At 34.5% G+C, this 22,291-nt stretch overlaps 2 protein-coding genes across 16 annotated transcripts in view; one reads left to right on the forward strand and one right to left on the reverse strand.

Moving 5' to 3' along the window:
- DOCK7 (dedicator of cytokinesis 7) overlaps positions 1–22,291 on the reverse strand; it is a 180,929-nt gene that overhangs the window by 101,524 nt on the left and 57,114 nt on the right. The gene's annotated exons all lie outside the window — the stretch shown is intronic.
- On the forward strand, positions 5,158–13,557 carry ANGPTL3 (angiopoietin like 3). Its single transcript, XM_070403358.1, has 7 exons — positions 5,158–5,693; positions 6,348–6,458; positions 9,129–9,243; positions 9,751–9,864; positions 10,271–10,366; positions 12,234–12,500; positions 13,289–13,557. The coding sequence occupies exons 1-7, from the start codon at positions 5,196–5,198 to the stop codon at positions 13,459–13,461; spliced, it is 1,374 nt and encodes a 457-aa protein (XP_070259459.1). The 5' UTR covers positions 5,158–5,195; the 3' UTR covers positions 13,462–13,557.

Raw genomic sequence — 22,291 nt, forward strand, 5'->3', positions numbered from 1 at the left:
GTAAAACAGTACTACCACGACCTCTAATATAATGTATTAAAACTTTATAAAGATATGCCTCCATACTCTGAGGGCTGATTCCTGCCTCAAATCTCGCCCTCGCGGGAAACAGCTCGGGGAGGGTGAAGCCATTTCCAAGACAACCCCTGCAGGACTGACTTCCTTCCGGTTGGTCGAGCCTCAGTCATGATGTTACACCCAGGGTTTTTATATAAATAGATTTGAAATTTTTTTACAGTGAGAATACATGATCTTTATAATTAGAAAAAGCAATAAAGTAGTTTCCATGGTGGGAATATGGGTATGTGTGACAACAAGCATGCAATCTGAAAATCCCTAAAGAAATGAAGAAGAGTCAGTTGTACTCAAAATAGTCAAAAGTGCCCTGGAGGTTAGTTGGAGCATCATCCCATACACCAAAATGTTAATAGAATTCAGGATTTTTTACTTTTCTATTGTTAATCCTCACTGGAGGATATTTTTCCATTGATTTTTAGAGAGAGTGGAGGGAGGAAGAGAGAGAGAAAGAGAGAGAGAGAGAGAGAGACATCGATGTGAGAGAAATACATGGATTGGCTGCCTCCCACATGCATCCTGACAGGGCTGGGATGGCGCCCTTGACCAGAATCAAACCTGGGACCCTTCAATCAGAGGGCTGATGCTCTACTCACTAAGCTAAACCAGCCAGGGCAGGAATTTTTACTTTTTACAGGTTTTTGAAATATCTGAGTTTCCACAGTAAGTATTTTCAACATAAAACATTTGACATTTATTAATAGTGAAAGCAAGTAAGATAAATAAAATTATTCCTGGAAAAAGTCACTCATCTTCTAGATCTGCACTGTCCAATAAAATAGGTTAGGAGACTAGCAAGCACATGATGTGTGCCTGTTCTAATTGAGATATCCTGAGAGATAAAATATATACCAGACTCAGTGTCTATCTGGAGGACTTAGCATGAAAAAGAATATGAAATACCTAATTAGTATTGATCACTTGTTGAAGTAATTGATATATTGGATTAAATAAAATATACTATTAAAACTAATTTCACTTGCTTCTTTTTAGCTTTTTTTCATGTATAACTCACTATATTTGCACTGGACAATGCTGCTCTGAACAAAGAGAAGAAACGGGAGCTAATGAATTACTCTGGCATTATTCTTTAGTTAATATAAACATTTCTATTTATACGTGTTTTTCTCAGTTACTTTCAGATTCTTTCTACCAAATACATTAATTCAAAAACAAATTATCACATATAAAAAGGGAGAAATTAACAGGATGCCATATTCAAAAGATCCAAAATGCCTTGTATTTTATTCGGAAGTTGTATCTCCAAAAGATTACACAACCTGGGGGAGGATAAGGGACTTTGCTTTGCTTGGAATTCAAACAAGGCTTCTAAATGTACTATAGTTCTAAGTTGCTAAAAATTTTGTATATTAGTTATTAGAAACTAGGAATCTTTAAATTAGGGTCTAATTTTGCTTAGTGCCTCTTATTTTCTTTGGCATAAAATTTTTAATTTTTATAACATTACTGGTTATATTTAATCCGGGCTCTATTTAAACAGGCACGAGTTCAAAGTTTATATTCTGCCTTTAATAATGTGTACTCAGGCAGGATGCACTTAAAGGTAAATAAAAAACCATTTATAAAATTACTACTTTCATCACATTTCCCACATTGACACTCTTACACAGCTTATAATTAGGCAAATTATTTAATTATATTCAGTAACATGTCAAACTACTATAAAAAAATATCCAAATATTTTTACCCTGAAACAATATATTCTAAAAACCAAGAATATGTGACCTTGATTCCAATCTACCTGTTAGTGATACAAGGGAGGAAGTGTATGAATTATGCAAAGGTTAATATTCTCGTACAATAACCCAAATGGAAGAAAATTCCTTCACACAGCCTCTCTTTGGTATTAATGCTGTTACTTTCATGCACTGGAAGGGGATATTTTTTAAATTCCTTTCGCTAAAAAGAACGGAAAATTCTCATGTTATGACTTTATCATTCTCTTATTAATTCAGTACATATTGTTTCTCCAAAAAGTAAGGCCTTGTACTAACATGCTATAAGGGATATAAATTAAAAACAGATATAGATCTTGCTAATAACAGCTTATAATACAATAGAGATGAGAAGTTGGTCCATCTCAATTTCCCCTCAACTAGAAAGTAGATAAAATATCAGGGTCAATAGTTAAGCCAGAAAAGTAGACAGTTTAGTTAAGAGAAGTTTCGAAATATGTCCTTCATGACCAATAATGACAACACTAACTTTTCCCTTTTAAAAAAAGAGAGAGAAAATTCAAATTTTTTCACTACTTCAACATATGCTTTTATAATTTTATAATATGTACCACTGGTAAAGGTTAAGAAGAATATAAAGCAGGGGTCCTCAAACTTTTTAAACAGGGGGCCAGTTCACTGTCCCTCAGACCGTTGGAGGGCTGGACTATAGTTTAAAAAAAAACTATGAACAAATTCCTAGGCACACTGCACATATCTTATTTTGAAGTAAAAAAAAACAAAACGGGAACAAATACAATATTTGTATTTGCATGTGGCCCACGGGCCATAGTTTGAGGACCCCTGTTATAAAGTATAAGGAAAAATTTTTTTGTTTTTCTTCTTCATTACTGGAAGTATTTCTATATTTTATTTAGTTGCATCCTTCATTTCTCTTAACAGAAATATTTACATGATTCTGTATTGGGTACTTAGAAAAATAATACACAGGCTAAACAAAAGACAATATAATTCCATGTAGTACTAAAGTCCAAGAGAACAAAACTCCGAAAATCTAGACTCTGGCAAAATTTCCCAACTTATGTCTTAACATGAGATTAGATAATATTCAACAGTAGAATAATACAGTATGTACATAAATGTATTGATTGTTTCTAACTACCATAAAAAGCTAATATATAATACTGTGTAATGTTTACTAAGCACCAGGTAGTGTTCTAAGTGTTTTAAAAACACTAATTTTTAATCTTTATACAATTCAATGAAGTAGGTATTAACTTCACTTGACAGATAAGAAAACAGAGATGCAGAAAACCTAAGTAATGTGACCAAGAGTCACACAGCTGCAGAATAGCAGGGCATTCCAATTTAGCTAGTCTCTCTCCACAGTCATACTCAACCACTAGAGCATCTACCTCTACTGTAAATATTATGTATCCAAAGCCCTTAATTCTAAATCAAAAGAAAGGGTCTGTATTTTATACCAGAAAGAGAGGCATTTCTAAGAGTAGAAATTTAGAAATGGTTCATTTTGTAAAGTGTTACTTGATCATTTACAATTTAAATTGAAATTCATTATGTTAAAGCTTTTTTCTCTTTGCAAACAAAGGCCTTCATGCAAAATTTCTTTTACATAGGGCTGATTTTATAGACACACACAGATTAAAAACTGTTTCATGAGACATAATGACTAATATTTTGAGTGCTTCCTATTTGCCAGACACTGTCCTAAGTGCTTTACACATATTACTTCTTTTCATTCTCATAATCCTATAATTATGTAATATATGGAACTACTCTAACGTACAGTTGAGGAGACTGAGGTATGAGAAGGTTAAATAACTTGTCTAAGGCCAGACAGCAAGAGCTGGCTTTTGAACCCAGGCCACAGTCTGATTCCAGAACCCACATTCTTAACAATTTTACTATATTAATTTGTCAAGATAAGAAACTTTTAAAGAATTATTACTTCCTCCATAAGTTCTTAATATAAACACTCAAGAAAAATAATCACTTATAATTTAACCAAGGTATTAAGTGTTTTTCCTTTTAACCATAAGTGAGAAGAAGCACAGTGGAACATTAATTTTTACACATACTACTGTTTTGTTTTTGTTAAATTTATATTATCAAAATTGTTACCAAGCTCACAAACTTCAGAAAAATGTATAATGAGTAAATCATTTCAAACACTGGAAGTATTTAATTCTGGTTTGACCTTAGAAGACCACAATCTATTGGCCTTTCAGTGGGTACATAGAAAACAGGCTAGAACATCGAGACAAAATATAAAAGAGAAAAGGGGTGAAATACCATTTAATGTATGGGATTTTGTGATAATATACAAATACATATGGTTAAGACAGATCATCTGAAGCAAATATGTATATTAACAAATAATTATAACAAGAAATATATAATCATTTGTTAGCGTATCAGCATGGGAGTACAGCATTGAGAATCATAAAGATTACCCAAAAAAGTGGAAGAAGGCTTCACAGAGAAGGCATTTATTTTTTGTAACAGGTAACTGTTTTCCTAAAAACTAAAATATAATTTGGAAAATTCATACTTAATTCATTAATGATGAATTTAACAGTCAAAAGAGTCTGGTGCTTATTTTTAAATCTCTAAAAATCATGACAAATTAAAATCAGCTTTTAAAAATAGGTAGATTGCCCTAACTGGTTTGGCTCAGTGGACAGAGCGTCGGCCTGCGGACTGAAAGGTCCCAGGTTTGATTCTGGTCAAGGGCATGTACCTTGGTTGTGGGCACATCCCCAGTGGGAGGTGTGCAGGAGGCAGCTGATCGATGTTTCTCTCTCAATGATGTTTCTAACTCTCTCTTTCTTCCTCTCTGTAAAAAATTAATAAAATATATATTTTTTAAAAAATAGGTAGATCATGCCCTAGCCAGTTTGGCTCAATGGATAGAGCATCGACCTACAGACTAAAAGGTCCCAGGTTCAATTCTGGTCAAGGGCACATGCCCGGGTTGAAGGCTTGATCCCCAGTGGGGAGCGTGCAGGAGGCAGCTAATCAATGATTCTCTCTCATCATTGATGTTTCTATCTCTCTCTCCCTATTCCTTCCTCTCTGAAATTAATAAAAATATTTTTAAAAATAAAAATAAGAACAGGTAGATCACATAACAATGAAAATGTAACTTATAGCAAAATTAAATACAGTAACAATTTAAAATGACCTATTAAGTTAGTTGCTCATTTCTTTGATTTCATTTAGCATTGATCTGACTCACTGTGGAAGGTTACATTCGTACAAGTTTACACAGTTTAATGATTAACTATATTTACCTGCCAACCTTATGTGGCAAACAGTGGTATATATAGAGTTCAGAAATCTAGGTCAGCTTGGAAGAGAAAACTTGTCCCAAATTGCTTGAAATTGAATAATTAAGATAAAATGTACACGATTAAGCTCTTTCTTTTTATTATTCCTCTAGTTATCTCTTCCAGAATTGACCAAGACTATTATTCACCATTTGATTCTATATCTCCACAGCCAAAATCAAGATTTGCTATGTTAGATGATGTAAAAATTTTAGCCAATGGCCTTCTTCAATTAGGGCATGGTCTTAAAGACTTTGTCCATAAGACTAAGGGCCAAATTAATGACATATTTGAAAAACTCAACATATTTGATCAGTCTTTCTACGATCTATCACTACAAACTAATGAAATAAAAGAAGAAGAAAAGAAACTTAGAACAACTACATCCAAACTACAAGTCAAAAATGAAGAAGTGAAGAATATGTCACTTGAACTCAACTCAAAACTTGAAAATGTCCTAGAAGAAAAAATTCTACTTCAACAAAAAGTGAGGTATTTGGAAGAGCAATTAACCAATTTAATTAAAAATCAACCTGAAATTCAGGAACACCCAGAGGTAACTTCACTTAAAGTAAGTAGAAACCAAAAATTATTCATGATTATGTTTAAATGTGGATTGTTTAAAAAAATATTTAAGATAAGCTACTTTAAATACTTGTTGCACAATTGAAATACTGTATTTTTTTTTTTAAGAAAAAAAGCCTCCAGGAAATAAAATTTTCCATTATAATGTTCAGTTAGTTTTAGTTTCCCTAACATTAAATATGAAAACTAAACTATTTTTCAAATGAAAATTATAACTTTACAGTTAAATAATAAAATATGGAACACAATATTGCACATTATTGGAGGCAAGAAAAATGTTATAGGAATATAACTTAAAACTATTCTTTTATGTTTAAAATAAATAAAAGTAATACAGTAAATGGTAAAGATTTATTTCTATTAAAATACAGGGTTTGGGGGGGTTGTTTTGTTTTTTATTTTTATTTAATTGAAGTAGTTTAAAGTTCAGGAAATCAGATTTTAGAGATGGTACATTTATAAAAAAACATTTTTAAAAGTATGTACTATTTGAAAGAACACACAAGAGTAAAATAATTACCTATATTAATTTTTCTAATCTACTATTAGCTTTAAAGATTAGACTGTGATAGTGTTATAATAAAAAAAATTAACAAAAATGAAAAAAGAAACTTCTAACCAACCTATAACCTATGTCCAGACTTTTGTAGAACAGCAAGATAACAGCATCAAAGACCTTCTCCAGACTGTGGAAGAGCAATATAGACAATTAAACCAACAGAATAGTCAAATAAAAGAAATAGAAAATCAGGTAAGTCAATACCAAAAGATTGGTATATCCAATCTTTTATAAAAATTTAGGTTTATGAAAACACTGAACCCTAAAATTACTTTAAATAATTATAGCTGAAGAGTGAGAAAAAGGATCACATCAGCATAATTATGCTTGCAGGCTCTGAAGCTGATAAACTTACCAGGGTTTGAATCTTGAGTCTAAAGTTTCTGTGTGACCTTCAATAAATTACTTAACCTCTTTGTCTCTCACTTTCCTCACTCACTCTATGGAGATAGTAATAAGAAAATATCTTATAGGATTGTTATGAGAAAAAAGGATTGATTCATGTAAAGTATGTCCTCAATATAACAGCCAAAGTGATTATTAAAATTTAAATTAGATCATGTCTCTCTGTTCAAAATCCTACAATGGCTCTCGCCTCACTCACAGGCCTGTAAGACCCCAGATGAGCCTTTACTATGTCACTGACTTCATCTCTTCTACTCTAGTCATATAAGCCCCTTCACTGTTACCCAAAGACTTCAAACATGCTGCCATCTCAGGGCCTCTGCCTTGCTGTTCCCGCCTGGAGCACTCTTCTCCCTGGTTCTGCAAGGCCCACTCTCATTTTCTTTGGGTCTTTCCAAATACAGAATTCTCAATGAAGTCTTCTAGGGTCACTTAAAAATTAGAATCCCCTACTCCCATCCTTGAAACCTGCTAACTCCTTCATTACTCTTTTTTTCCTTAGCACCTACCTCTATTTAACATAATATATTTTTTAGTTATTTATTTTGTCTGTCCCTGCACTAGTATGTAAGCTCCATGAGTACAGGAATTTTCTTCCATTTTTAAAACTGCTGTTGCCTCAGAATATAGCACACTGTCTGACACTTACTAGGCACTTAATAAATATATGTTGAATTAATAAAGGTAATGACATAGCACAAAAAAAATCAATAAAAACTCTTATTAGAAACTGTGTACCTGATAATTAAGTTTAATTCCTAACAATAAAATTAATCTACAATGTAAACAACTGGCTAGGTAAGAAAAATACCTATTTAGAATAAAGCTGTCAGAATCTAAGCATTCCAATATATAATACCACTAGAGGCCCAGTGCACGGATTCGTGCATTGGTGGGGTCCCTCGGCCTGGCCTGCAGGGATAGGGCCGAAACCGACTCTCCAACATCCCCAGAGGGGTCCCGGGTTGGGAGAGGGCACAAGCCAGGCCGAGGGACGCCACCAATGCACGAATCCGTGCACTGGGCCTCTGGTGGTATTATATATTGGAATGCTTAGATCCAGCTGATCGGGGCTGGTAAGGGACCGCAGGAAGGCTCCAGGGCATGTCCGGACCATCTTGCACAGTACCGATCAGCTGGAACCCAGCAGCAAGCTAACTTACTGGTCAGTGCACGTCATAACGACTGGTCCAACGGTCAGACACTTAGTATATTAGGCTTTTATTATATAGGATAGTTTGAAATATTAATTAATAATACTATTAAACAGTCATTCAAGAGGGTTCAAAAATAACAGAGTTGGAGAAATGGATTAAAAAATAGTTGCCAAGAATTATAGAACAAATATTATTACCAATTTCCAGTAAACCAACATATCATTATATGTTTCAGTAATTACGTGACATTAATTTTAGTAGGTTATTTTTGCTAATTTATGAATCATAATTTGGTAGGTTATTCTTTGAAAATTTTCCAGTTTTTTTGACAAGTAGTTTTGATTTCCATAATTTCATTCTTATTTTGTTATTTTTCTAAATTATTTTTCCTACATCTTTTATTATGATTAAATGAACCTGCTGACATAAAAAAACTAACACTAGTAACAGAAAATATTATATACATTCTCTGCTTTTCTCAGACAATCAATAAGAAGAGTTTTCAGCCTATAAATTGCAAACCTAGCAAACATTAAATAAGCTGTTATTGCTAAACTTACAGGACAATGAAATATTGAAAATATTGAAAGTAAGTAAATAAGCCTGCCAATTTGTTACCTTTACAGATATGTTTACATGTCAAAAACTATCAGAAAGCAGCCTTGTTTGAATTATATGCTATGTCTTAAAGGCAGGTCTGAGAAACAATAAAATCTGCAACTGAGAATTAATAAATTTAAAATCTGCTTTGCTACTGATTATAACATATATTCTATTCAGATAAATAAATAGAACATATTAAAATATTTATGCAAAGTCTCTGCCTTTGGTCTTGATGTCTCTTTGCCTTGCTCTTGTATTTTTTAATTCATTAAATAATGTGCCTGATTAAATATTTTTAGAACAGATCTGTATAATCTGTATAGCATCGTTTATCCCTCTTAAAAATCAAAAGCAAATCCTGACGGGTGTGGTTTAGTAGTTGAGTGTCAACCAATGAACAAGGAGGTCACAGTTCAATGCCTGGTCAGAGCACATGCCGGGGTTGCAGGCTCCACCCCCAGTGATGGGGAGAGGTACAGGAGGCAGCTGATTTAATGACTCTCATCATTGATGCTTATATCTCTTCTCCTTCTCCCTCTCTCTAAAATCAATAAAATATATTTTTAAAAAACCAAAAGCAATAACACATTATGAATTAAAAGATACATGCAAGTCGTACTTTTAATATCCTCACTCAGATTCCCCTAACTGTATATTCAGTATCATTTTTAAAAGTACATTTATATTCTTTTATCAGTTAAGAAGAACTGGTATTCAAGAATCCACAGAAAATTCTCTTTCTCCAAAACCAAGAGCACCCAGAACTACTCCCTCTCTTCACTTAAATGAAACAAAAAATGTACCACATAATGGTAAGATAATTTGGTTTCCTTCCTGAAGCTATTATCAAATTCTTCTTCCATCACAAAATCTCTATTCTCAGGGCCTGTTCTAGACTAAAAGAGAGTAAAGAGACAAAGCTACCCAATACGACGTCAACCTAAATTGGATCCTGATGCTTTAGTCTTTTTAACCCTATAAAATACATTCTTAAAATAATCAGAGATATATGAATATAGACTTGATATTAGATAATATGGAATTATTATTAATTTTCTTAGATGTAATAGTGGTATTGTAGTCATGTAAAAGAATAATCTCATGGTAATAACTATTTTGGCATTCTTTGCATAACATGCTATCTAATAAAAATGCTTAGCATAAAGTACTTCTTCAGTAATTCATTAATTTCAGTAATACATTACTGAAGAAGGCTCAAGGCTACATTCACTATAATTCCATAAAATGTCAAGATCTCAAGCTCTAAAGATATTGTTCTTATTACTATATCTTATGTAGTAACATTTTCTTGATTCTAGACATTCCTGCTGATTGTACCACCATTTATAACAAAGGTGAACATACAAGTGGCATCTATTCCATTAGACCCAGCGACTCTCAAGTTTTTAATGTCTACTGTGATGTTAAATCAGGTAAAACCAGCGTACAAAGAAAACAGACAGTAGTTAGTTCAGGTTACTCACTACCTATTAGTAATACTGATCCTGTCATTTTTATTCTGATATATATCAAATGAAATATCTATAACATGAGTAATAGTTATATAGATCTAATACTTATATTTGTCTTTTTAATATATGTACTTATGCATATATTAAATATTTTCCATAAAATAATCTAAAATGACTATTGTCAATAAGTTTAAGACAAACTCATTAGTTATCCTTTACTTAATGTCTTGACCATAATAAATAATAAAGTAACAGCATTAATAATTATCTTACACAGCCACCAATCAAAACCAAACCAAGTAAAAGTCTTTTGTTAAATCTATCAGCATCAATCTACTAAAAATGCACTGTTGTTCACTGTATTCAGGTAGTTCCTGGACATTAATTCAACACCGAATAGATGGATCACAAAACTTCAATGAAACTTGGGAAAACTACAAATATGGTTTTGGGCGGCTTGATGGTAAGGTGACTTCATATTCATTCATTTACTTGTTAAAATTATTTATTTATTATAGACTGGGCATTAGGAATGTAACAATGAATGAGAACAGTCCCAGCCTTCATAGGACTTAACAGTTACACATGTTAGTAATTACACTTATTATGTATTTATTTAAATTATACTACTCAAAACTAGATGTCTGCTCTTAAGTATACTTATCATAATTTAATTAGATGGCTTCTAATAATCACAATTATTTTAAAAAATTATAATTAAATGCTATATATTTTGATACATGGTAAATGCTATGAATGATGAAGAAAACCATCCTTATCACTAGTCACTCTACTTTCTTATTAGCATCTTAGATATCAATTATTGGAGGATGTAAGAGGTGAAGCTGTCAGATGGACAGTATAAACCGTTTAAATTTCAATTATTTAAATAATATAAATGTATACTATAAGATGTGTTTAAAATAAATTAGTTCTCCAAAAGTATTATACTTTGATCACAGAATAAAATTAGTAAATAAGATAAAAAATAAAATTAGTAAGATAAAAAGAGGTTTACATGTTATAGAATCCATGAATGATGTACAAGTAAACATTTATAAAATGGAAAATATTCATTATTTTATCAAATTTTTAAACACTCAATACTATGTGAGCATTAAAAATCTTTTTGTATTCAAATTACTAGTTAAATCCCTAACTAAAAGGTATATTCAGTAATATTTTGTAGCTTCAAATCTTCTACTAGTAAGAATGAATCAACCCCAAAATAAAAGGCTAACAGTTAATTTCAAAGTACTCATTTATTTTGGAAAGAAGATAAGCCACTTATAATGCATTCCAAAGTCTATACATGAATAAGTGCCCAATATATGGCTCTGTTCATATCTTTAAATTAGGTTTTCTTATATTAAGTCACTGGAAGCACACAGGAAATCAGTTTTGGTACCAAATTTCTATTTCTCAAGTATGCCATTTTCCATCCATTGGTGGTAGTTGTTACTTGCTTCGTGTTGAAAAAGCCAACTTTTCCTTGCTTCCTGGTTTCTAGCTATAGCAAAATTGATTGAACACTGTTGACAGTAATCTTAATGTTTAGCCTGTCTTTGTCAGCCTTCCCATTAAATTATGTTTGAGATTTTTAAAAAAGAAAGTAAGCTAGTTGTAGTTGCAATTCTTAAAATGAACTCTCTTAGTAATTCAATATCAACAGAAAATTGACATTTTCCTTAGATATTTTAATAAAAAGGGTTGTGATATTTAAAAAACAACTATCTGTATTTATGTTATGTTTTAATTCCAAATAAAAATAATTTTTTCAATTATAGAGAAAAGTTATTAAAATTATACTTTTTAACTTTAAATGTTTTTAAATTTTTATTTTCTTCTTTTTCTACAAACAACAACATATATATCAAGCAATTGTCAAAGGCCAAAATTATATCTGAGAAAAATGACTTATCATCCAGGTCTCTGGAAATACTTATCAAATCTCTTCATAGTATATGGTATTAATAAACAGTTGATAGTAAAGCCAGTACAGATAATATTTTACCAATGATCAGACCTAAAAATGTCTATAATAGACTAATATGTTTAACCCATGAACTGTGGTTCACAATATCCATTTGAGAAAAAATAATCAGACTTAGGCAAGCCTATTAATATTTTTAACATTTTTGTACATGTAACGATCTTCAATAAAATTGTTTCAAAAATAAATATTTTAAGAGACTCTAAAATAACTAAGGAATTTGAGACTAAAACAACTCATTTATTTACACTAGTAAAAAAATTTTCTCAAAAAAATAAAAAGTTATTACCTAATCTGCAGTTAACAATCCACAGATTTTTACAACTTTTCTTTTCAGGAGAATTTTGGTTGGGTCTAGAGAAGATATACTCCATAGTAAAGCAATCTAATTACATTTTACGAATTGAACTAGAAGATTGGAAAGACACCAAGCATTTTATTGAATATTCTTTTCACTTGGGAAATCATGAAACCAACTATAAACTACACCTAGTTGAGATTACCGGCAATGTACCCAGTACACTCCTGGTAAACAAAGATTTGGTGTTTTCTACTTGGGATCACAGAGCAAAAGGACACTTCAATTGTCCAGAAAGTTATTCAGGTATCTTTTCCTAATACCAATACTTTGTTTTTCTATGTTTACACTATCTTCCTAAAGTATCTACAATGCCAACTCTTTAAAAACTGAATCCCAAATAATCACTTTTCTATAGGTAAAACATATCTTAATATGTGTTAATGTAAGTATTATTAGCACATATAACATCTTAATATAAGTATCAAATTAAGTGTTATATTAATTGCTAACTCAACTTGTGTTTTTTTACCTTTAACCTTGCTCAGATATTTTATTTTTGGTGGAGTATATGAGTGTTGGACAGATTATCCTATATAATAAAAGGGTAATATGCAAATCGACCGAACAGTGGAATGACCGGTTGCTATGGCACGCACTGACCATCAGGGGGCAGACGCTCGACATAGGAGCTGCCCCCTGGTGGTCAGTGCGCTCCTACAGAGGAGCGCCGCTCAGCCACAAGCAGGGCTATCGGCTGGCGAGTGCACTGGCAGTGGTGGGAGCCTCTCCCGCCTCCATGGAGCACTAAGGACGTCCGACTGCCGACTTAGGCCCACTCCCATTGGGGAACGGGCCTAAGCCGGCAGTCGGACATCGCCCAAGGGCTCCCGGACTGCTAAAGGGCGCAGGCTGGGCTAAGGGACCTCCCCGAGTGCACGAATGTTGTGCACCAGGCCTCTAGTTTAAAATAAAGATACATGCATACAACACTGTCTATTTATAAAAAATAAAGATATACTTCATGTGGAAATACAGTAACAATAACTACATACGAGTTTCTATCCATTCAATTGCATATCTATCTTCTTTAGGAGGCTGGTGGTGGCATGATGTATGTGAAGAAAACAACCTAAATGGTAAATATAACAAGCCAAGAACAAAAACTAAGCCAGAGAGGAGAAGAGGAATATGTTGGAAGTCTCAAAATGGAAGGTTATACTCCATCAAATCAACCAAAATGTTGATCCATCCAAAAGATTCATAACACTCTGACTGAATTAAGGAAAATTAAAAAACTAATAAATTAAACATTAAAATCACCCCAAGTTACTGTGGTTTAATAAACTGGTATTAAATAGAAGGCTTTAGAAAAAATTATTTTAAAGCCACTGTTGATTTAAGATTAAACATATTATCATATCACCTAAAAGAATACCAATTACCTTCTTAATCAAATTCTCATAACATTTATTCATTTATTTTGTGATATGGAAATCAATTTTAACTAATGGGTAAATTTTTAAACCAGCTACGGCTTAAATAACTTTTTAAAATAAAAGCTTACAAAGAGACTTTTATTTTAAAAGTCATCATGTGGGCTACTTTCACAACCTCCTCGGTTAAAAAAGACTAGTTTCCTTGTTAAAATTCTAAACTTGAATAAGTATAAAAAACTATAAGTATATAGTTTTTAAATACTGTAATACTATTTAATTCAAAACTAAAATTCACTCAATTCATAGTACATGTAAAAATCTATAATATGAATTTTTATTTATTTTTTTATTTTATTTATTTATTTATTTATTTATTATTTATTTTTTATTTATTTTTGTTTGTTTGTTTGTAATGGTCTTTATTATCCATGAATGAGTGAGATCATGTGGTATTTTTCCTTCATTGACTGGCTTGTTTCACTTAGCATAATGCTCTCCAGTTCCATCCATGCTGTTGCAAATGGTAAGAGTTCCTTCTTTTTTACAGCAGCATAGTATTCCATCGTGTAGATGTACCACAGTTTTCTAATCCATTCATCTACTGATGGGCACTTAGGCTGTTTCCAGATCTTAGCTATGGTGAATTGTGCTGCTATGAACATAGGGGTGCATATATCCTTTCTGATTGGTGTTTCTGGTTTCTTGGGATATATTCCTAGAAGTGGGATCACAGGGTCAAATGGGAGTTCCATTTCCAGCTTTTTGAGGAAACTCCATACTGTCTTCCATAGTGGCTGCACCAGTCTGCATTCCCACCAGCAGTGCACAAGTGTTCCTTTTTCTCCACATCCTCTCCAGCACTTGTCGTTTGTTGATTTGTTGATGATGGCCATTCTGACAGGTGTGAGATGGTACCTCATTGTTGTTTTGATTTGCATCTCTCGGATGATTAGTGACTTTGAGCATGTTTTCATATGTCTCTTGGCTTTCTGAATGTCCTCTTTTGAAAGGTGTCTATTTAGATCCTTTGCCTATAATATGAATTTTTAAACTGATGCTTTGCCCTAACCGGTTTGGCTCAGTGGATAGAGCGTCGGCCTGTGGACTCAAAGGTCCCAGGTTCGATTCCAGCCAAGGGCATGTACCTTGGTTGCGGGCATATCCCCAGTAGAGGGTGTGCAGGAGGCAGCTGATCGATGTTTCTAACTCTCTATCCCTCTCCCTTCCTCTCTGTAAAAAATCAATAAAATATATTTTTAAAAAACAAAACAAAACAAAAAACCTTGGTTTGTCAAGGGCGGGGGGGAAAAAAGGACACTTATGTAATACCCTTTGTAATACTTTAAGCGAAAAATAAAAAAAAATTAAAAAAATAAAAAAAAACTAAGAAAAAAAACAAACAAAAAAAAACCCAAAAAACCTTTAAACTGATGCTTCATTTTGCTACAAAAGAATTTGGAATATTTAAATGTTTGGTATGCTTTATTTATGAAGTGGTATGAAACACTGTATTGAAATAGGTGCACTGTCTTAAATTCAGTAGTTCATGATTACTAAGTCATATTGACTTTAATATAGGTGCCACTGTACCTTAACATATATTATCTAACTTATCTATAATATATACATTTTATTTATACATTAATATATACATTAGAATTAATGTATTTATACATTTTATCTAACTTATCTATAATATATACATTTTATTATATATATATATATATATATATATATATTTATTTATTTATTTATTTTAAATTGATTTGAGAGGAAGGGAGATGGAGAGAGAGATAGAAACTTCAATGATGAGAGAGAATCATTGATTGGCTGCCTTCTGTATGCTCCACACCAGGGATCAAGCCCGAAACTGGGGCATATGCCCTGACCAGGAATTGAATGGTGACCTCCTGGATCACAGGTCAACGCTCAACCACTGAGCCATGCCAGCCGGGCTAATGTATACATTTTATATACTTTAATACTTAATACTGTGAAAACAAAACATTTTAAGGTATCATATCATAATATAATAAGAATGAATGTATTTGTTCCCTGGCCAGTGTGGCTCAGTTGGTTGGGCATCATCCCATGCACCAAGAGGTTCCAGGCTTAATTCCCGGTCAGGGCACATGCCTGGTTTGTAGGCTTGATCCCAGTAGGGGGCATGCAGGAGGCAACCGATCAATGTTTCTCTCTCTTTCTCTCTCTTTCTCTCTCTCTCTCTCTCTCTCTCTCTCTCCTCTTTCTCTTTCTTAGGAGGCAACCAATCAATGTTTCTCTCTCTCTCTCTCTCTCTCTCCCTCGCTCCCTCCTCCCCCTTCCCGTCTCTCTAAACAGCAATAAAAATATTTTTTTAAAAAGAATTAATGTATTTGTGACATCAACTTAAATAATGTATTCTCCCTGAACATAGTGTGAGTCTAATACCTATGTGTAGGCTTTCAAAAAGAATTAAAAATCATTCAAGTTACTGAATGTTTAAACAGCCTGAGTCACGTATATGTATGTTTCCAAATTCAATAGACTCAGTCCCCTAATTTATAGAAATTTAAATTCTTGCAGTTTTTTATTTACATCCAATAGAAGTACAATTGTTATTTCTAATTTAAGTAATTTAAATTCTAAATCTTCCAGGATTATTAGATGTAAAATTTTTGACAATCATATCACTTGTCAGTGTTCATTTTTAACTGTTTTTAAAGAAACTACCTGCCGAAACCGGTTTGGCTCAGTGGATAGAGCATCGGCCTGCAGACTGAAAGGTCCCAGGTTCGATTCCGGTCAAGGGCATGTACCTGGGTTGCAGGCACATCCCCAGTGGGAGATGTGCAGGAAGCAGCTGATCGATGTTTCTCTCTCATCGATGTTTCTAACTCTATCTCTCTCCCTTTCTCTCTGTAAAAAATCAATAAAATATATAAAAAAAAGAAAAGAAAAGAAACTACCAAAGGGGAAATAAAATTCTGAATTAAATCCAGTTTTCAAAGGATACAGTATCCAAGTTATATAGTGACTTACCTTAGCCAATAAATATTGAACATTATGTATTTCAAACTACCCAGTATATGTGTCATACATAAACAATGTATGATATATATAAATATGTATGATCTATATGTATCCTACAGAAACATTTTATTCCAAAAAAAAGCACAAAAGAATATGGGGAAGAATAAGTTTTAGTTTTCAGAACCACAGCCAAACTGTCAAAATTGATTCTGTAGAGCCAGAATACCAAAACAGCTTTTTTTAAGAAAAAATTGAAAGCTTTCAAATGCAAAATAATGTATTTAACATACCAATTACTTTCTCTATTTGTTTTTCCTTTTTATGTTATTGTTGTTAATCCTCACCCAAGGATATTTTTCCATTGATTTTTAAGGAGAGTGGAAGAGAGGGAAAGACAAAGGGAAACATCAATATGAGAGGAACACATCAATTAGTTGCCTCCTGCATGAGCCCCTACCAGGACCCCAGGGCCCCAGGACCCCAGGGCCTGGGCCCGGCAGGGGCAGGGAGGAACCTGCAACAAAGGTATGTGCTCTTGACCCTTTTGGTCCACAAGTCAGGTGACCCTCTGTCCACTGAGCCAAACCGCAATTTGTTTTTCAATTTTTAACAATTCTCAGACAATATGTTTCATTTTGTTACCTTTGGAAGTACTATTAGTTTTTTTCTGCTTTAAATATAAAGCTCAAATTGAGAGATCATTCTGGTATAGAAAGAGAAGGAATTTTCTCCTTTATTATTCACAAAATCGAGTCTTCTGTCCTCACTACTTTGCCAAAGTGTTGTAATTTCACCACTAACTCACATGTCAAATCTAAAGGCCTTTACCCAGTCCGCATAACCTTTGATCTCCCTACTTACTAATACCAATATTCTTATTTCAAATTTGACCTTCATTTTGCTTCCATAATATTACATTCTCTGAGAATTATCCCTAACTTGAATCCATCTTTATAGTCCTATTCTCTGCCAGTATGTAGTATTGTAGGCCAATGACCAATCTTCAATCATCTGTTCTACTCTGACTTTCCAGAAACTCAATCTATTCTCATAGACTCATTTATTTTTTATGAATAAAGTTCTGGAATCTGCATATTATTCCAGCTCTCTCTCCAATTCCCCTACCTGCCATTTCTCCTTTCAATATCCTATAATCTCCTCAAATTCAAAATATCAAATAACAAATTCATCAATGCCTTACTGCCTCTGCTGGTCCTTCTTCCCTTCTTACCCTATCCAGTGGTCGGCAAACTCATTAGTCAACAGAGCCAAATATCAACAGTACAACTACTGAAATTTCTTTTCAGAGACAAATTTTTTAAACTTAAACTATATAGGTAGGTACATTGTTATTAACTTAATTAGGGTAGTCCTAAGGCTTAGGAAGAGCCACATTCAAGGGGCCAAAGGGCCGCATGTGGCTCGCAAGCCGCAGTTTGCCGACCACGGCCCTATCCCACTCTCCTCCTTACTTCATTATATCCTAACTAGAAGCCCAAAGCACGAAATTCATGCAAGGGGCTCGGCCCTCGCAGCCTCAGCCAGTCCTCGCAGCCCCGGCTTCATCCAGAAGGTCATCCAGACGGTTGTTCTGCTGTTCGGTCTAATTAGCACATTAGTTCTTTATTATATAGGATGGCACTACCATGCTTCTCAGTCACAGAAGTTTAAAACCCAAGAAACATCTCTGGCTTTTCACTGAACTTTGTAAACCACCTCTCCTCTATCATAAGCCACTAAGTCTATCACAATCTTCTTTTGAAAAGTCTCTTCATCTGATAAATATGTCACAATCTTCTTTTGAAGTCTCTTAACCTGATATGCTTTCTTCCCATTTTTACTGCCAAAAACCTACCAAGCACTGCCTTCAACCTGAGTCTTAAAATTATCTACATAATCTCCTGCCTGGACTCCTAATTTTATGTCTATCGCCCCTCAATCTTCATAAAACAAATTTATAATGGCTGTATACTGCTTCAACATGTGTCTCTCAAACTCGTCTACTAAAAGAGTGTAACAACAAAGAAAAATAATGAAAACATATCTTTATAGATCCTGCAGTTATAGGGTAAAATGGCTTGATATAAGCAAAGATTTATTTTAGAATCTTAATAGGACTTTATCTAAATTTTATGATCTTATCTTAAAATTACATGTGAATTGTGGTTTCTACTCCACAAATCTATCTTTATATAAAAACTAGTGGCCCGGTGCACGAAATTCTTGCATAGGAGGGAGGGTGTCCCTCGGCCCAGCCTGCACCCTCTCTAATCTGGGACCCCTCGGGGGATATCCAACTGCCAGCTCACCCCCAACTGCCCCCCCCCATAGAGATCCGGCCTAAACCGGCAGTCGGACATCCTTCTCGCAATCCGGGGCCTCTAGCTCCTAACTGCTCACCTGCCTGCCGGCCTGATCGCCCCCATCTGCCCCCCCGCCAGCCTGATTGACCCCACCTGCTCCCCCCTGCCAGCCAGCATGCCCCCCAACTGCCCCCCCACCAGCCTGATTGCCCCAAACTGCCCCCCCTGCCAGTCAGCTTATCCCCAACTGCCCCCCCTGCCAGCCTGATCGCCCCCAACTGCCTCCCCCTGCTGGCCTGATCTCCCCCACCTGCCCCCTCTGCCAGTCTGCTCACCTCCAACTGCCCACCCTTCCAGCCAGCTCACCCCCAACTGCCCCCCCGCCGGCCTGCTCACCCCTAACTGACCCCCTGCCGGCCTGCTTGCCTCCAACTGCCCCCCTGTGCCAGCCAGCTCGCCCCCAACTGCCCCCCCTGCCGGCATGGTTGCCCCCAAGTGTCCCCCCGCCAGCCTGATCGCCCCTAACCGCCTCTGCCTTGGCCCCACCACCATGGCTTTGTCCGGAAGGACATCCGGAAGGTCTCCTGGTCTAATTAGCATATTACACTTTTATTAGTATAGTTATTTCCTCCCCAAATCTTCTAAGAAGTGATGTTCCTGGAAGATGTATCATGTTTATCCTATGGACGTGCATGTCCCATATAACTGTACCCTCACAAGAACATGAAAGAGCATAAGCCTACAGAATGAAATCCAAATCTCTTCCAGGTACTCAAGGACTTTTATAATCTAAACCCTGGTTACCTCTTTAACCATTTCTTGCCCAACACAAACCCTCAGCTCTAATAAAAATTACCTACTTTTAAACATTCTCTATATACTTTCTTAATGACTTTCCATTGCCTAGAATGCCTCCCAGACCTTTCTGCTTGGCTAAGTTCTATTTATACTTCAAGTTAGAGATAATGTCTCTTTTCCACAAATATCTAGTAAATGGAGGCTCCTTCCTTTGCAACCTTGCAGCATTACTATTTGTACCCTTCAACTGACACTTAACAAATAAGATAAGACAGAAAAGTAAATCTGACAAACATAATAATATAAATTGTGAGAAAAAGTAATAAAAACTCCAAGAGCAAAGATAGTCAATCTACTTGATTTTAGTGAATTATTATAATTCCTTCCTTTACCTGCAGTCTTGCTTCCCACAGTTTCATGCTCTACCATGGTCCAAAAATATTAGATGGAAAATTTCAGAAATAAACAATTCACAAGGGTTTTCTTTTTTAATTTCCAAGTTTTAAATTGTGCATTCTCCTGAGTAGCATGGTGAAAGATCGCATTGTCCCACTTCATCCTGCTCAAGATATGAATATCCCTTTGACCAACATCTCCAAGCTGTAGATGCTGCATACTCAACAGTCACTTAGCAGCTGCCTAGGTGATCAGATCAACTGTAGTAGATTACAGTGCTTGTGTTCAAGTAAACCTTATTTTGCTTAATAATGGTCTCTAAAGCACAAGAATAGTGATGCAGGCAATTAGGATAAGCCAAAGAGAAGCCTTAAAGTATTCCTTTAAGTGGAAGGTGAACCTTCTAGACTAAGGAAAGAAAAAACATCATATTCTGAGGCTGCTAAATCTACAGTAAGAACAAATCTTCTATCCGTGAAATGGTGAAGAAGAAAAAAGAAGCTCGTGCTAGTTTTGCTGTCACACCTCAAACTGCCAAAGTTCCAGCCCAGTGCATAACTGCTTAGATAAGATGGAAAGGGCATTAAATTTGTTGGTAGAAGATATGACATCATCATGATCCTCCTGATGTACTATCAGAAGGTCAGTAGTAGCCTAACACTACATCACAATGCCTACATCATTCACCTCACTTCATCTCAACATGTAGGCATTTGTATCATCTCACAACATCACAAAAGAGTGAGTACAGTACAGTAAGATATTTTTAGACAGTGAGAGATACCACATTCATGTAACTTTTAATACAATCTACTGACATAATTATTCTATTTTACTATTAGTTGTTGTTAATCTCTTACTGTACCTAATTTACAAATTAAACTTTATAATAGGTATGTATGTATGTATAGGAAAAAACATAGTACAATATAGCAGGTCCTCTAATAACATCATTTCATTTAACATCGTTTTATTCTAACACTGATGAGATGCTGTAGAAACTTAACTCTTGTTTATATCTATTAGGTTATGGTAAAGTTGGTTTTGCTACATGTCATTTCACTTAAAGTCAAAGAACCTATCCATGGCATTAAGTGAGGATTTTTACCATATAGAGTTTGTCACTCCCAGGGGTTTTAGGCACCCTTGGGGTCTTGGAACACATCCCTGCAAATACAGGGAGACTACTTTATTGCAAAACTTCTACACCAAGAGTCTACTCTGCACCAGTGTGAATTTTACTGAGAGCAAGTATACTCATTTCCTCTTTCAGGGTTACCTATTTCAGCACAATCTATTTACCCACTCTCTCTTATCCTAGAGTCAGCATGTTTTCATGCCTGTATCTTTCCTTCCTAATAGTGTGACTCATGGAAATCATTCATTAACCAAAAATGTACTCCTTAACCAGTATTTATTCAGTCCCTCCCACTTGCCTCCTTTATGAAACCTATCCCAACTATATATGGCTACATATTCTACCTTCTGTTATAGGATAATCAAATTTCCTTGATTTTCCCATCACTAACAACCACAAGCATTGCATGTATGCATGTACTACCAAGCGACCATCCAACACAACAGTTTTCAAAATTGAAAAGGGACCCAATAGTTGGTCTTTTTATCAAAGTCCAAAGTGTTCTCATGGAAAATAGACTAGATCAAAATTACTCAATCTGTGTGAAATGTGCAGTTCAAGGTCATGAAGGTAGGCTTAACTATCTCCCACAATAAGCCTTTATAAAATAAGGTTTTAATGACCTTTTAAAAAATGTAAAATCAAGCATTCCATCTCAAACATTAAAACTACTTTTATAAATTCATATCTGTAGACTCTAAATCCCACCCTTAGACCAGTGTCTAGTTTCCAGTTTCTTAATTCATTGAATAAATATTTATTATGTGCTTTTGGTGTGCTAGCACACTGTGCTAGATGCTGAAGATAAAGCCGTAAACAAAAGAGACAAGTCCCTGGCATTTACAGTAATTAAATTCTAATGAGAAAGACAAAAATGATCCCATAAGTACATATAATGTCAGATAATGATAAATACAATGAGGGTAAAGAGCTAGAGGAGGGAAGCAGTGGATCATTTTAGGTAGGGTGATGAGGGTAAGCTTCTCTAAGAAGTGACCTTTAAGAGATATA

The sequence above is a fragment of the Myotis yumanensis genome, unplaced genomic scaffold, assembly GCF_028538775.1.
Source record: "Myotis yumanensis isolate MYYU_CA2020_CCGP unplaced genomic scaffold, mMyoYum1.0.hap1 SCAF_2, whole genome shotgun sequence".
In the NCBI taxonomy this organism is placed as follows: Eukaryota; Metazoa; Chordata; class Mammalia; order Chiroptera; family Vespertilionidae; genus Myotis; species Myotis yumanensis.